Source organism: Crocodylus siamensis, chromosome 4 (assembly GCF_052110815.1).
Source record: "Crocodylus siamensis isolate JL-2025a chromosome 4, ASM5211081v1, whole genome shotgun sequence".
Classification (NCBI taxonomy): Eukaryota; Metazoa; Chordata; order Crocodylia; family Crocodylidae; genus Crocodylus; species Crocodylus siamensis.
The window spans coordinates 88572714-88589097 of NC_143398.1; the positions used below are offsets into that span (position 1 = coordinate 88572714).

Below are 16384 nucleotides of genomic sequence, written 5' to 3' on the forward strand. Positions count from 1 at the left end.
GTAGAACAACAAACCATACAGGATATGACTAAGTGAAAATGGAATAGGACAAAGTAGAGGTCCAGGAAGTCATGAGCAGAGGCAGAGGTCAGCTCAGATAGTAAACAAGAAGTGGATCAGCACTGGACAGGACTATAATAGGAGTGTCATCTGTGAGGCATGGTCCACAGTGTGGGGAAGGTCGGAGCCGTGGGTGGTGGCCCATAAGGCTGAGGCAACCAAGACAGCATGCACCACAAAGATCATGGTAGCCTCCCACAATCCAAATATATAATATCCCAACAAACACATGGCAGGTGAATGCAGGCAGACATCACAAATAAGCAGGCACAAATTTTTTTTTTTTGGTGGATACCCTGACCCCCGGTTACACCTTCACAGAGCAAATGTTGCTTTTGTAGTCACATGGCTACAATAGAAGATTTCCGAGCAGTGGTTAGCAAACAGTGTGGTCCAAGTTGTCTCTAAACAGTCCCGAAATGTCATGGTTTGATGAGGATGGACTGGGGAGTCTGTGCAACATGTATAAAAATATAAATAATAGGGAGAGGCCTCTTGAAATAGATGCTTGTTCTACTACCAGTATCTGTATTAAACTACAGCTCTGGGAAGCCTAGGGAGTGAGGGATAGTCTATGTGGTTCAAACAGCAAGAAGGGCAAGGTCTACACTAAAAAATGGTTTGCTGGCCAACTGTTCTAGAGCAGATGTCATTATACTAGTGAAAGAGTGCTCTTGCCAGCTAGTATCATTCCCTAAGCAAAATAAGCTATCCTGGCAAATGCATTTCTATGCTAGCATATTTGTGCCTGTCCTTAAGACTTTGACCAGTATAAAATGCTGTAAAAAATAAGCACTGCCCTAATTAATTACTAGCCTGAGAGCAACATTTCTAGTGTACATGTCTTTCTCTTAGTAAGTAGCTCATTTGTATAAGCAGTAGACAGAAGAGATATGTTCAAACTTGTTTGCCACCTGCTAGGCTCAGGCTTTCTTATGAATCCTTTGACAACACAGGGATTCTTTTTATTTGCGCACGACAAGAATGGAAAGTCCCATATCAAAATGAAAGTGAAAATACTTATCTTATAAAATCACACATTATGCAAATACAGTTCAGTTCTAGTGCAGCATTCAGAGCTGGTGCAGCACTCAGTCGGAGAACAGCTGACTAACAAAACACAAGGCTGTAGAAGCTGTAGTAGAGAAGATCGACAAAACAGAACGTGGAGTTCTGCCTGTTCTTGTTTTGGGAATTCAGCTTTCAGTATGATGCCTCTCCTGTAAGTATCCTCCCCATTGGCTACTCTGTTTTTGAGATGTTGTTTTTGAAATTATACTGCACATGTGAAAAACAAGTCTCTTTCCTGAGCCTTTTGAAGAGACACCAGCAATTTAAATCCCTGCTTCCATTTTATTTTTTTTACTTGTTTCTCTTATATGTAGAATATAAACTCAATCTAATCAAAAGGGATATGGGGAGATATTGTTTACTTTCCATATTTGCTTCTTTTGTGTATTTGATGATTGAGGGGTATAATCAGTTTCTTTCTGCATTATATTTTGTGAGTTTGACAGCACACTTTGTGTAGCCAATATCACATATTCGTGTCAAATTTTCATGCAGCAACAGAAAAGTGAAAACAATGTTTTAAATAGAAAAATTAACTAAAAAAAAAAATAGAAGCTGTGACAAAACCCTAAGCTGTCAGGGTGCTCCCAGAGATGCACCTGTTTGTGTAAGTTTACCAGTCCCCCACTGCATTGTGTGGGTCTGCCCAAGTTACTGATCTGCCCAGAAGTTATAACTGACCATAGGCAACTAAGTCAAATGACAGAAAAAATAAAAGGGTGTATTTCATAGGAAGAAAAAGTGATCAAATGCTTTGACAACAGAATATGGTAAAACAAACCTGACAAAAACTGACAGCCTCCTTAGGCTGCTCTCAGACTACCACCTAGCCTTCATAAAATGTCAATGAAAATTGCCCCAGGGTTAACCACCCCCTCAGTCCCAGCCAGCTCCCTCCACCCAGGGGCCTCCAGTCCACCTTTCCTCCCAGGGAGCCCTCCCCTGCCTGTCGCTCCTTCCAGAACATTCCACACAGCTCCTCCTACACTGACAGAGCAAGCAGATGAGATCAAGTATAAGTAAATACCTAAAATTACCCTCCTACAACAAGATGCCAACCCTACCTAACATTCCTCTTGTTTCTTCCCCCTCCCCCGTCTCCTCCCTTTTTTCCACTGGGTTAGATTTGTGGTTGACAAGAGTTGGATTGACTGAAAAAGTAAAATGAGATTATTGGCATTTCTATGATGTGTCTCCCTGACTTTCTTGCTTGAACAAAGTCAGGGTGCTCTAGTCATGTCACCTTTGTCTGCAGGGCCAAATTTTTCTCTCATGTCCACAGGGCAGAGGCATTAATTTCAAAGGGGTTAAGGAACCATGGAAAAGAAGTGCAAATGACAGCAGAATCAGAAACCCATGGTTTTTTGTGTATGTGACAAGGTGTTCCTAAGACCACCAATTAAAGATTGACCTTTGTGCTCTGCTAACAATGCCTACAGGTGTTTAGGGGCTGTGATCTAACTCATGGCACTTTATACAAAGCACCATGAGTTAGAGCCCCCTCCCCACTGACCCAACAGACACCTATTGGATTGGGGGAAATCAAGCCTGCCTGCACCAGCCCTGGCCAGCAGCTGGGAGCACTTCACCAGCCTCCAAGGACACTGCCAAACCATCCCTCCCCACAGCCTGCCCCGCACCCTCCAGCTCTGGGGCTGCCAATAGGGGAGAGATGGGGAAAGAGAGGAAGCATCACAGAGCTGCCAGTAGCTTTTCCAGGCTGGAGCTGGAGGGGGGAAGGTGAGGTGGCCCGGCCCAACTACCCCAATACTATAGCTGGGGGGGAGGGCACAAGGTGAGGGGGCTCTGTTCCTTGCTTAGCTATCTAGCATTAAGTTATACTCAGCACCTTGCTTAGCTATCTAGCATTAAGTTATAAATGAAAGCCTGAAACCCTACACTCAGCTGCTGCCTTAAGCACAGAGGCACCTAAATTGCCTAGGTACCTCAGGGTGTCTACATGGTACAATGAACTGCCAGCCAGACATACCAAAGCTAGCTCTCAAGCTCAGGGTCTGGTCACACATTACACTAAGGACATGTTTTATTGCGGTTTTCAATTGCTGGCTGGTCTGTCATTTTCCTATCTTCTTTACTTAATCTGCTCTTTGCACTGTGAGCAAGACCTGAGCCAGAAAAAAAGGAATAACGAAACAACAGCTTACTAATCATGTACAGGCATACCTCGTTTTATTGCGCTTCGCTTTATTGCGCTTCGCAGATATTGCGCTTTTACAAATTTAAGGTTTGTGGCAACCCTGTGTCGAGCAAGTCTATCGGCGCCATTTTTCCATCAGCGCCATTCGGCTCAGATGGTGGTTAGCATTTTTTAGCAATAAAGTATTTTTTTAATTAAGGTATGTACATTGTTTTTTAGACATAATGCTATTGCACACTTAATAGACTACAGTATAGGGTAAACATAACTTTTATATGCACTGGGAAACCAAAACATTTGTGTGACTTGCTTTATTGCGATATTCATTTTATTGTGGTGGTCTGGAACCGAACCCGCAATATTTCTGAGGTATGCCTGTACAAGTTCTTCTTTTGCTTAAAGGCAAACAAGTTTCGTTTGCTTAAAAGCATGCAACATCAGTGAAAGAGAAACCTGCTATCATTTACAAGAATCTCAGACACAAAAGCCTTTCAGCAGCAGTAAGGGGATATGTATAGGGCCTTTGTGCATTTTGCACTTAGAATGTGTTTTATTTTAGATTGTAGTAAGTGTTACTATGAGTTTAAAGTTTTCTGAGCAGCTGCACGGCAATGCTTGCTAAATAAAACATGTTATAAGTACCAAAGTCATTGAAGACTCTGGTACACTGCAGTGTGCTGCAGGGGGTGGGACCGACAAACAACCTTTTTTGGTCCCAGCTGCCCCACTACACCAGAGTCTCTTGATAGTATTACCTCCATAGAGCAGTGAGGTGTTAGCTCAACCCTTTAGGTGTCTGATTGAGAGCAGGGGTGGGCAATTATTTTGGCTGGTGGGCCACATGAAGAGTTTTAGTAAGCTGTTGAGGGACACACGCATAAAATCTTTCAGGAATAATAATTTTGAGAAATTATAGATAAAAACAAATCATACACTAAAATCAAATATCTACTATAACATATTTTAATTTTATTTAAAAAATCTTTTTGCCCTGATTTTTTTTTTGTGTGTAGCGTGTATATAGAGGTGATTTGCATAATAAAAGGGGGATGGGAGGTGTAGAGTATGAGGTGGGGTGGAATTTGCCTGTGGGCTACGTCCTGGGAGCTCACCAATGGTGAAGGGAGGAGGATGTGGGGTGCATGCAGCAGAACTAACTTGGGCTGTGCAGATGCAGTCCACATTCCTCACCCCCCATTCAGCCCAGGGCTGCCCCCATGGTGCTCCATATGGGACTGAGCCCCACCTGCTCCCACCCAGGGCAGCCTATGCCCTCCTCCCATCCACATGCTGGGGCAGGAGCTGCCCAGAGACCTGCTGCTCCAGGCAGGGGGGGAAGCTGCAGGTAGTATTCAAGACAAAGTGGAACAACTTCAATAACAGATATCAAAGGAGCCACCACCCCACCCAAAAGGGGTAAAGGCATTCACTTGGGAAATATAGGTTCAGATCTTCTCAGGCATCACTACATCCTGTGGTTGCAGGGCTCTTGGGGGAAAGGGCTGGGGTGCTAAACTCCCAGGATAGATTTAATGGATGTGAATCTTGAGTAGAAGGACACACCTTCCTGAAGCTCAGTGCTAGGCATCTAACTCCTTAAAGGGAGGTGAGGATAAGCATTCAACATTTCCTACTGAAAACGTACACAAGCAAGACTGGGATGAGGGGTAGGGGAGCTGTGGGGCAGTAGGTGAGATTGAAGCAGGGAGTGGTAGTCTGTGGAGGTAATACTGCTTAGTACTGGACTTATCCCATTTGAAAATTTTCCTAATAGTAGATCAGCACTAACAGGATGCTAATATTAAAATCTAGTCAGCCTGGGAGAAGAAAACAATGCTGGTAAGCCTCAAGACAGCAGATCAATTCCCACCTCTAGGCATCGAGACTCTGTCATCTGCTGTTGTTTATGACTATGACCAACAGCTGAATATATCACCAGCTGCAGCACAATCTTGAAAATCAAGCACACCGCTCATATCCATGCACCTCAGTGCTCCCACCCTTTCGTGTAGTAATACACTTTTGCATGCAGTTCACCTACCCTCTGCAACTTTTATTGCTTTTTGGCCCCTGTACTGATCTAGATGCTGGGAGGTGACTATAACAGAAACTATCATTAATTAGTCCCAGAATGAAGGCTCCTTTTGGATCCAGAATGATTTAGCAAAGACTGGAGGCAAGAAGCAGTGCTGCCACTACTTTAGAAAGGGAATGGGGCTGGAGATAGCGAGAAGAGATGGATGTCAAAGGGTTACAGTGAATTTGCAGGATACTATCTATTGCAGATTAGTGGCAGATGAGGTTCTGAGCACACCATAGGAGAATCCCCTCACTTCTCCTCCATGCTCAGAGGCAAGATCCTTCCTTTCCATTCCCCACTACTCCACCGCTGTTTTCCTCCCTGTCCTGAGGGCAGGGAGGGCTTCAGAGCAGCTTCTGCCCATTCCAGATGGGATGAGTAAGGCCTGGGCTCAGTTGGGAATGCAACACAATGGCAGCAATGGTGATGTGTGGGTGGGTGGGTTCCCCTTCCCTGCCCAGTCCCTCCAGGAGCAGGCATAAGAGGGAACACCCTCCTTCATCGTGGCTGCTGTCGCCACTGTCCCAGCTGAGCCCAGCCTCTGCACAGCTTGGCTGGAGTAGGCCAGATAGGCTCTAAAGCCTCCTGTGCCTGCCAGACAACACAGAAAGCAGCAGCAAGAGAAAGATGGGAGGGGAAAGGATATGTCTTTGAGCACTGAAGCGGGGAATCTCTTGAGGTGTGATCCAGTCCAGAAAGATCCACCCCTAGGCACTCTTCCCCTCCCTCCCAACTCCTGCTTAGCCTGTTAATGTTCATTGGAGGTTAGCATATCAACCCACATGCTATAAGTCAGCTGACTGCTCCTCTGTCTTCCTGCCAAGGCAAGAAGCAATAGGGCTTCTTGTTTGTGATAAGCAGGGCTGCTATTTCTGGGGATGTGAGCTTCCTGCATCCCCTTGGTGCCAGAGCTGGAGTTGGCATCAAGGCAGGTATGAATTTAGACATGCTAAATGTATTAAATAAAAGTTTCTCTTTCAAGTGAGACCAAGCTTCTCTATGAGCCACATGCTTACTAAACAGCAGATGACTTTTTTGTATATAAGCCTTGTCAGCTGGGCCCTAATGTTCCTTCCTCTCTCCAGCTGTGGTGCAGAGTAGGAACAGCTACCTTCTAACTCAGCATTGGCTGAAGTGTCACATATTGTGTGAATAATTTGAGAATGAAAAATGACATTTACATGTAAATTCCTAGAAGTCTGCTGTGCTGTATGGGAAGCAAGGAACCCCAGGTCCCCTTTCCCTGTTATTCCAGCTGGTGATTTATACCAAAGTTCGGCTTTTCTAGTTTGATGTGGATTAGAATCAGTAAGTTACTAACCAGTGTGTAGGGAAGGGTGACAGAGAGCCTGGCTGCAGGGGCTGGTTGCATATGGCAGTTTTTACCTGTCCACTCTAAAAGATGATGGGGTGTCACAGTAAACAACAACAACAGAGCAAGTGCTCAGCTACCCTGGGGTTGTGGATGAGTCATCTGTTGTAATTTGGGGGCTCCTGGGTGGAAATGATTTGGGATCTATTATTCTTTTCAGTTCACACATGCTCCTTTATTTCCCAGTGTGGTGGGCTACGGGTTTGATTGTACACAAATTTCTGATGTCTTTGAACCTTTGCGCTTTGTTATAGTGAAATGCAGGCTCTTGGTGAGTGTGCCATACCATTCAGGACTTTCCAGAAGCGTGTCTTGAGGAAGACCTCCAAGAGAGACCTTAGGAAGCTGAAGTGAGGTATGGATGGGGTAGGGGTTTTCTTGGAGAACGATAGATTTTGGGTACTTGTCTTATAATGGTGTGTGATCCTAAAGAAATAAGTCCCTGATAGGGGAGAAGAAGCCACGGGGGGGCAAGGGAGGTAGGAAAGAAATGTTCCCTTAGATGTTAAACCTCTATGAATAAATAATATGAAGAAAGCTATGGGTTAGTATTTGATACAGTGTTCAGATTAAGGCTTACATTGCCCTTGTATGTGGGAGGCTGGGGTCCCAGCCCTTGTCCAGGTGTCTTGGTATAGATCCTGGGAGTATTGAGGACCCTCCAGAAGCATCTGTGCTGCAGTTATTGCCAGGGATCTGCTTACAGTATAATTTTTCCATGGCACACTGAAACCATGGCTTGGTCCAGTAGTTGAGAAGTTTTAACCACGTCCCCTAGCTCTGCTAAAAACCACAGCCTCTAGGAAAGGGGTGGAATGTGTGCCTCAACTTCCCCAACAGTGACAAGCAATAACGTGTTATTAATGGGATCCAAGCTGAGTCCTCTGCCCCGGTGGGAAAATGATGATTTAAGAAGCAGTCACCTGAGGGTGGAAACCTGCAAGAGGATGAATGACTTTCAGCAAAGAGAAATGCCGTAAGGGAAGTGGGGTGCTTGAGATTAATCCTTTCTCTGTAGACTGCTCAAAGCCAAATGCAGAGTAAGCAGGTTCAAGCTCCTGCTTGCTTATGACACCTTGAAGACCCAAAGAGCAAGTGATCCATAAACTCTTGAGGGCCTGGAACAAGTAGGCTGCTTTTTACTGATCATGCTTCCCTGAGCAGATGGGCTGGGGAACTTCTCCTTACCTCTGATTTTGTCTTTCAGCCCAAAGAGAGAACCCAGAAAGTATAACCGAAAGGAAACCAAGTCTCTAGAAGAGAAGCAGAGTAACGTCTGCCAAGAAGAACTGCCATTAGGGGTTTGTCTGTCCAGTAGTCCTGTGTGAATAGGCAGCTATTCGATTCAGCTTCGGATCCAGCCAATTCAGATGCCAGCGATCCAATTCAGAGCTCTGGATCAGTTTCCCACTTCGATTCGGCCAAATTGGTTCCAAAGCTTTGGAGCCGCTTCAGTGATCCAGCCATAGGGTATAATGGAGAATCAATGAAATATTTACAACTTTGTTGGTTTTTGTCTGATTTGGATGAAACTTGCAGGGGTGGTAGCCTCTGTGGAGATTATGATGCCTGCCAAGTTTCAAGGAGATGGGTGTAGGGGCGTTTGGGGAAAGTGCACCTCAAATTCTTGAAAGCAAAACTCATGTCACGTGTATATGTTGCACCACAGGGGGGTGAAGACTGCAGAGGGGGATCACTCCTGCTGAGGCCACAAAGCCTGCCAAGTTTCAAGGTGATAGGTGCAGGGGGAGTCTGGCTTCTGGGACCCTGCACCTCTGGCTGCTGACAGGCAAAACTTGTGACATAGATGACCCTGTGTGTGTTAAGGCGCAGTGAGGTGAAAACTGCAGACCTGCTAGCCCATGCTGAGGCCACGAAGCCTGCCAGCTGTCAAGGACATAGGTGCAGGGGGGGGGGTCTGGGGCCCTGCACCCCTAGCTGCTGACAGACAAAACTTGTGACATAGGTGCTTGTGCAACTGACTGTGTCTGTCTTGGAGCAGTTGATGATCTGTATTGATTATTTCCTCTCTTTAGTCTGTGGTTTTGGTGTTAATCCTTATTCATCAACTCGTTACATTAGCTAGCTACTGTGTATTGAGCTGGTCCCTGAGTGAATCATGATTGACTGGTAATACAGTAGCCTAGCAGCCAGGCCTGCCCTAGTCCCCCATCCCCATGCCCCAAGACGGACACAGTTGCACAAGCACCCGTGTCATGAGTTTTGCCTGTCAGCAGCTAGAGGTTCAGGGCCCCAGAACCCAGAAGCCCTGCACCTATCTCCTCAAGAGTTGGCAGGCTTCGTGGCCACAGCAGGGGCCGCCATCTCTGCAGCTTTCATCCTGCTACACCTTAACACACAGTGTCACCCATGTCACGAGTCTTGCTTGTCCGCAGCTTGAGATGCACATCCCCCTCCCCCCCAAACCCCTGCACCAATCTCCTGGAAACCTGGCAGGCTTTGTGGCCTCCACAGAGGCTACCTTCCCTGCAGTTTTGACCCCACTGTGGCTTAACACATACATGTGACGTGTTTTTGCTTTCAGGACTTTGAGGCGCAGTTTCCCAGAAACCCCTGCGTCTATCACCTTGAAACTTGTCAAGCATCATGCTCTCAGCAGGGGCTACTACTATCCCTGCAAGTTTCATCTGAATCAGCCAAAAGACAACAAAGTTATAGATATTTCATTGCCTCCCATTATACTCTATGGCCGAATCCGCTCCGAATCGATTTGGAAAGCCTAAAGCTTCCAGCAATTAAATTCAGCCTCCAAATCACCCATATCATCTCTGAATCATGAGCCGAGGCTTTGCACAGCCCTTTTGTCCAGAATATTTCCACAGTTCCCTCTTCCTCGATTCCTCAACCCCACATTGAGATTGGGTCTCAGGAACTGTGACATGCAGCAGAGGCACCTGGTTTTTAGGCATTTCCCATCTACCCTGCTGCCTTATCAGAATCCACAGGCTAAGTTAAGCACTTAACTCTCCCTGCGCATTATATTGGAAGCTTAAGTGCCTTAGAATGGGCCATACAATGAATGAGAAGACCCCTGATCTAGCCAATAACACAGCTTAGAACTCTCTCTTGAAGGTGAGTGCTCACATTATCTCTGGATACAGAGCAGTGTCAACCTTCTTTCAAAACACGGTATGAAGACTATGCCACATCAACCCATTCCATCCATAAATATTTCAGCAGTTGGAGCACTTACCTGGGATGTAAGAGACCTGAGCTCAGGGCCCACCTCAGCCTGAGGGAATTGCAATCCACATCTCCCGGGAGACTGCTTTCATTACCAGACTAGAGGCTAGGCTGGTGGGGGGCACCCTCCATCACTCCTGTTCAACTTGTTTGACTTTGCGTAGTATTATTAATCATTGAGTCAGGAAAAGCTAGGCAGTGTATATACATTACTCCAGCCTGCTGAGAGGGGGTATTCTCATGGGGGAGTCAGGCTTGTAGTCCTTACTTCAAAAAGTACTTGTATCTGTATCCAAACCTGTTTAATGCAAAATACAAACAGTGCTTGCATCAGGGTATGGAAACCAGAGCTGTCTTCTTCCAGGTGAGGGCCCTGATCAGCAGAGAACACCAGTCACTGGCACCACATTTTGGCCAGAGCCTGGAAAGTGTACAGATCACACCAATAGGATCAAGGCCCTTGGGGGCAAGATAGGCAGAGGAATCTGTACTTTGGTGGACTCACATTTAAGGTAAGTTGTTCAGCCCAATTAAAACTGGCATTCTGTGCATGAATAGAAGCAAAATTTTAGGTGCAAGAGATCCTTAATACAACTATTTAGGCACTTAAGTGCTTCTAGGATTAGGCAGCAGTTGAATATGTGCATATGTGTTGGGGTGGGGGGAGATTAAAGATCTGAAATTAAGACATAGGTACTCAAATTCTGCCTAAATCCCACTGAGCTCTCTCATAGACCTGTACTCCAGTCCAAAGCTCAAACTGCTCATCAGCCTTTTGTTTGTTTCTCATGCATGATGTTTCATACACTTTTACTTTCAGTTCTAGTAATAATAAGTACTTCCCAGAAAAGCTGCTAGTATCATCTTCCCTAAGATACATAACACACAGAGGGCCTCATTGCCAAGCTTGATAGTTAACTTAATAGTTAACCTGGCCTAAAGACTGACTCATTGTCCATGCACAAAGTATCTCCCTAGAAGCTTCTACCTGGAGGAACTTCTGTTCATGTTACTCCCCTACAACAATCTGAATTTAGATTGAATTTACTAGGTCTTTACAATGAAACTGTAAATGCTTCTTCCTTTCCCCTGACCCACTGAGCATGACAAAAGCCAGTTTTCTAGTGTAACAGTTGCATTAACCCTAAATGTAACTATGACTTGAAGTTTATTTGCCTCTTTAATCTATTGTTTTAGGACTTAGGTAGAGGTATGGTTTTGTATTCATAACTCCTTTTCTATGTGGCACTATATTAGCAGGATCCTGGCTAGCATGTTGTTGAAATAGGATACATAATTAGTGCTGAATCCAGTAAGGAAGGTTGAATACTATATCAACACGCAACTCTCACTTGTGTTCTCTGTGTAACTATATGCATCTTGCCCACATCCATTCATCTAGCCAAATTCCCAAGTCACTCTGTTTCCCATAATGTCCAAGGTCACAGGATACTGTCACAAGAGCTCCCTTCTGACCTCTTTCTATGCTAGACTTTTTTTTTCTTCCCCCACCAAGCAAGCAACTTCGTTTATGGTCTTTTCAGTCCATTTACTAATATTACCTATTCACATATTTCTTGGTTGACCTCTTCTCCTTCAGTTTACCCTTCCTTGAAGTATGGTGCTGGCCAAATGAGGACATCTCATAACATCTCTACATTTTAATTGTCAAGGAGGCTTTCTTATTTTCCAACAGCAGCTGCAAAGTTCCAGCAGCCTCTTCGATTTGTCCTATGAACTGCATACAGTATCTTTAAGAGTAGTCTCTAGTACTTCATTTCAAAGGCTTGTATTTGTCTCTTTACACCTACATTTGGGGTCCAGCTTTCAAATGTGCATACAGCTTGTTGATATTGCCATTAATCTAAAAAGACAGATCCTTATTTTGATAGAGCTATCCTTATCCTTCAAGACCTTGGATAGTTTTCCTTGTACTACTGTTTCTATTGTAATTCTTGTCTGTACTTCCGTGTCTGATCTACAGTTTTCTGAGAGATTTTACTTCAAATATTTAAAGAAGTTAAATTTTCCAGGATGCCCCCCTTTTTAATATATGTATCTGTATTGCCATGTACAGCCACAGACCTGATATTTCTTTTACCCACGGTGATCTCCATTTCATGAAATGTTGCTATAGTGTTTAGGGCCTATGTTAATTCTGCCAGTTTCCTTACTGATCCTGATTAGCTTGCTTTATCTTTTTCCTTCCTCTAGTAGGGGACATGGTCCTCTTCCTTGGATCTCTCCAGTGTATTTTTAACAGTGCTTTCAGCTGCAGGACCTTTATATTGCCCTTGTCGATTAGGGAGTTCTTAGGGGAGGCAGGGGTGGGCAGCGTACCTTGCAGTTGTGCAAAAGGTGGTTGTGTAGTTTTACAAATTAGTTAAACAAGCACTTGTCTAGACTAGTTTCGATAGGGATAATCCTGCTTTTGAGCAGTGCATTGGACTACATAACCTCCAGTGGTCTCTTCTACCTACAATTGATACTAACCTATCAAAGTGTTCAAGTGCATCTAAAGAGAAAAGAAAATGCCCACCTATCTTACATCAATGTGAATCTTAAATTCTTCCCATAAGGTACTCCCTGACAAGAAAAAATAAGAAAAGTTGCTGTAGAGCGATGTGATTGTATAGATATTCCCTGGATTGATATTTATGCTTTGTCACAAATCCCCATAAAGCCAAATACAATCAACATTTTTTTGTTTTTCTAATTGGCTACCAAATGGAAATGCATTACAATATATTTTATGCAAAGTATTCTCAAATTGCAAATCTTCTCAGGTGTATTAAGGTCTTTTGTGAAATCTGCCTGTCCTGCTGGTGCTATATTTTCTATCTGTGGCTTCAATTAACTTGGCAAAATATGTAGTAGTACCTTGCTTGGGTAACTAATCAGGCCTATAGTTCTGCGCTTACTGCAGTCTCACAAATTTGTGAGAACTGAATTATCACTATCAATCTTGTCTATTGCTCAGCCAATTTAAGGTTACAGATCTTAGGAAGGATCCCAGTCAAATGATTATCCCTGTTTTACAAATTCAGCAAGGATATTGTCATCGCCTATATCTTTCCTGTTTTTTACACTTTGCTATTGCTGCCTCAGCTTCAGCCATAAGGATTGCTTAACAGTGAGTTTAACAACTCCTCGTATAGGTCATTAGCAGCATTTGATCCTTGGATCTCTAGCACAACAGTATAAAATCCTACCACTTAATGAATCTCACAGAATGAACGAGTCCTTAGGCTGTTATCCTCTAGCAGACTAGTCCTAAAAGAGGACATTAGCACTCACTCTGTTGGTGTGTTATGTAGAAGAAAACAGTGGTACCTGTGGCATATACACTGAAATTGAAGGTTCTCTCTGTTCATGTCTCACAGCAGGTCTCTCTGAAGAGGGCACTACTGAAGCATCAAGGACCCAGGGGAGCAACCAGAATGGTCCTATTTTGCCAGAAAAAGTTGATGCATCTGCTCCATCTGATTATTTTCTTTCTGGCTGTGGGGTCTGTTGCCCTGATGTTTTATGCCCTTTTGGTGGAAACTGGAAACATTGTCAACCTTCCTAAGAAAAGAATTGGCTTCTATAACTTCTGCCTGTGGAACGAGACAATTGAAGACCTGCAATGCCTGATGATCAAGGACTTTGAGAAAATAGACATTCACCAGGCTGTGATAGCCGTGGCAAGGGTCCTTGTATATTGTCCCCTAGTCATCTGTCTCTTTTCATTGCATCTCATTGTGCATGTGCAGGGTAGTAATGACAGAATGGAATGGGAACTGATCCTGATGATGCTGGGCATCACAACCATAATGTTACCTGGTGGCCTTAGCTTGTTTTTGTTTCAGGTCTGGACCTGGATACAGGTCTCTGAGCTTTCTGTAGGTTTCATAGCATTAGCTGGGGCTCAAGTTCTGCTGGTGCTCCAGCTGGTTGCTGCTGCTACATATCTCAAGTGGGTGAAGGATAAGATTATCACGGGCAGCTCTTCCCCTGAGGAGCAACTTCCACCCTTGAACGTCTGAAGAGAGAAAGGGAAACACACTGACTACTGAAAGGTACCTGTGGTGTGACTGCTTTGATTGCTTATACTTATATATATCTTAACAGTGAAATATTTCATTTATATAAACTAAATCATAACTTTTATTAACTTAGATTAACTTTTATGTAATGATTTGATTAGTCATCATTAGTAGTCTAGAATTAACCATCTGTTCTAAAGTTCTTATTGCTTAGCATAAATATATTGGTCTCTGTGAGTGAGTGCTTATGCTAAGCAAGGCCTAGCATTAAGAACAATGCACTAAAACTCCCAGAATGCTTCAAGGAGGTTGAGAAGCCAGCGATTTGACATTCTGGTAATCACTTTCTGACCCTTAGATAAAGATGCTGACCTTCTGACCTTTGAACAATGATAAAAATAGCAGGCAAGCCGCTTATATTGTTAAGAATAGGAAACTGCATGGCTAAACCACAATGACAAAAAAACAACCATATATTATGTCAGCCTTGACATTTTAACCCTGCAAAAACCAGCAAAACATATAGATGAATAATGTATTTAGGTTATAGAAAAGTAACATAAGAAATATAAAGGTCATTAAGAATTAACATAAGAAGCGTAAAAATTATAATACAAAGCGTATCACCTGATATTATAATATAGATAAGTTAACTAAATGACCAATAGAAGTAAGAATTAGAAATGCATATGTATAAGTGTTATCAGATATAACTGATAATAAAGCTATGTTAGATGCCTCACTGCCACCATGGGGACAGTTTTGTATCTTTTGTTTAAAAAAAAGATAAGGAACTCCTTTTAAATGAGCTGTTGACCAGTTCTGAGACTAGTGAATCAGGCAGCCGCACCTAGCCTCCAGGTTAGAGAGCAAGGGCTTGATTTGGGAACCTCGTGAACCAACAGACCTCCTTTAGTTTATGACTTTGTGAAACAATGAAAGTTTTAAATTGAACATCCAGGTCTGAGCCTGTGCTTAATTCAGTCCTTATATAATTCAGCATCGAACTCACACAGTCTCACGATTTTAGACCATTTGACCTATTGGACTTATTACTTAAGCATTTTCCTTATACTAAATTTGTGTATGGGTTTTCAGTATGTCTGGCATATGTGGAAAAAGGTAATGAAAGGGTATATTATCTTCTATGCTGCTCTTCTCCAGTCCAACTTGGACTCCTTCTCTTCCCCTGCAAATAGCTGAACTGCTACAACTGGGAGTAAAGGGAAGCCTTTTTTTTGATACCACTGAACTCCTTCAGAAGACTTAGTCTTCAATGTCACCTTGGAAGCTAGAAATATTTTGTTAGTTTATTAGTTATGTTCAGCACAGCTAAACAATGAAGCTCAAGTCATTGAAGGCATTCAAGCACCTACCTCACTTCTAATATCAAATCAGTTGGCTGAATGGAAATGTCTCAATAGTTTTGACAATCTGGGCTCAAGTTATTGCAATTAATCTTTGTTAGTTAACCTATCGTTTTGGTTTGTGTATGCACTATTTCAAGAACTGAATGGCCTGGTGCATTTGAGTGTATAGCTGTCGGCAGAAACCATGGAATTCTACCTGTAGCTCGAATCAGCTGTGATTTTGTGGCTTAAAGCAATGCCCTGTCCCTTGGTTTCTACTTCTGGAACATTTCAGCCTCTGGAACAGTTCAAATAAAGAAAGAGCAAGAGTAGTTTGGCTTTCATATACCAGCAGCCTTGGGTGTGCCTCTTCAAATATAGTATGTTTAAAATATAACAGGCAGCAGCAGTGTGGGACTCGGCGCTATGCTGTTTCTGCTACAGCTGCCTGCTGTTGGGGGCAGGGTGCTGCAGCTGGGGGCCCCTCCAGCAGGGCTGAGTGGGGGGCAAAAGGCAAGAGTGGGGCAGTGAGGGGTACCAGCAGGGCTGGAGGGGCTCTGGGGGCACTGATAAGCACCAGCAGGGGGCTTTTAATTTTAAGAATGGATTTTGGGGGTTTTGTCAGAGAATTTGTGATTTAAAAAAAAAATCAGACAAAACCAGGATCCCTGGTAATGACCTACTCTTCTTGCCAGAGAAGTTAACAAAGTCCCAAATCATAATCCCTGCTCCAAAATAACAGGGCATCAGCATCATCCAGCTCCTCCTCCTTCCTCCTGCTTGGCCTTCATTCCACCTTGTAGCAGGGACTGAGGCCAAGCCCATGCTATACCCCTACTGAGCCAGCTGCGCTGTCAGGAAACTTACCCAGCCCGATCCAGACAACGGGTGCATTGCCAGTGCACCGGAGGAAATGGTCCAAGGAGAGCCAGGGAAACAGGCAGGAACCTGGGGCCAAAGAACATGCGCCCCAGGGAGCTGGCTCTGACTGGCCTGGACAAAAGACCAGGTAATTTAAAGGGAGACTTCAAAAAAGGTGTGCCATCTCCAGGAACAGGGACT

The 16384-nt window shown here is 43.9% G+C and overlaps 1 protein-coding gene across 2 annotated transcripts; it reads left to right on the forward strand.

Moving 5' to 3' along the window:
• Nucleotides 1-1038: 1038 nt before the first annotated feature.
• On the forward strand, nt 1039-15217 carry TMEM140 (transmembrane protein 140). 2 transcript variants are annotated; one of them, XM_090042806.1, is made up of 5 exons: nt 1039-1282; nt 6996-7096; nt 7949-8042; nt 10310-10457; nt 13329-15217. In XM_090042806.1, the coding sequence occupies exon 5, from the start codon at nt 13386-13388 to the stop codon at nt 13971-13973; it is 588 nt and encodes a 195-aa protein (XP_089898932.1). In that variant the 5' UTR covers nt 1039-1282; nt 6996-7096; nt 7949-8042; nt 10310-10457; nt 13329-13385; the 3' UTR covers nt 13974-15217. The 2 variants fall into 2 exon arrangements, with proteins under 2 accessions (XP_089898932.1, XP_089898933.1); XM_090042807.1 differs by lacking the exon at nt 1039-1282 and adding an exon at nt 4293-6301.
• Nucleotides 15218-16384: the final 1167 nt, after the last annotated feature.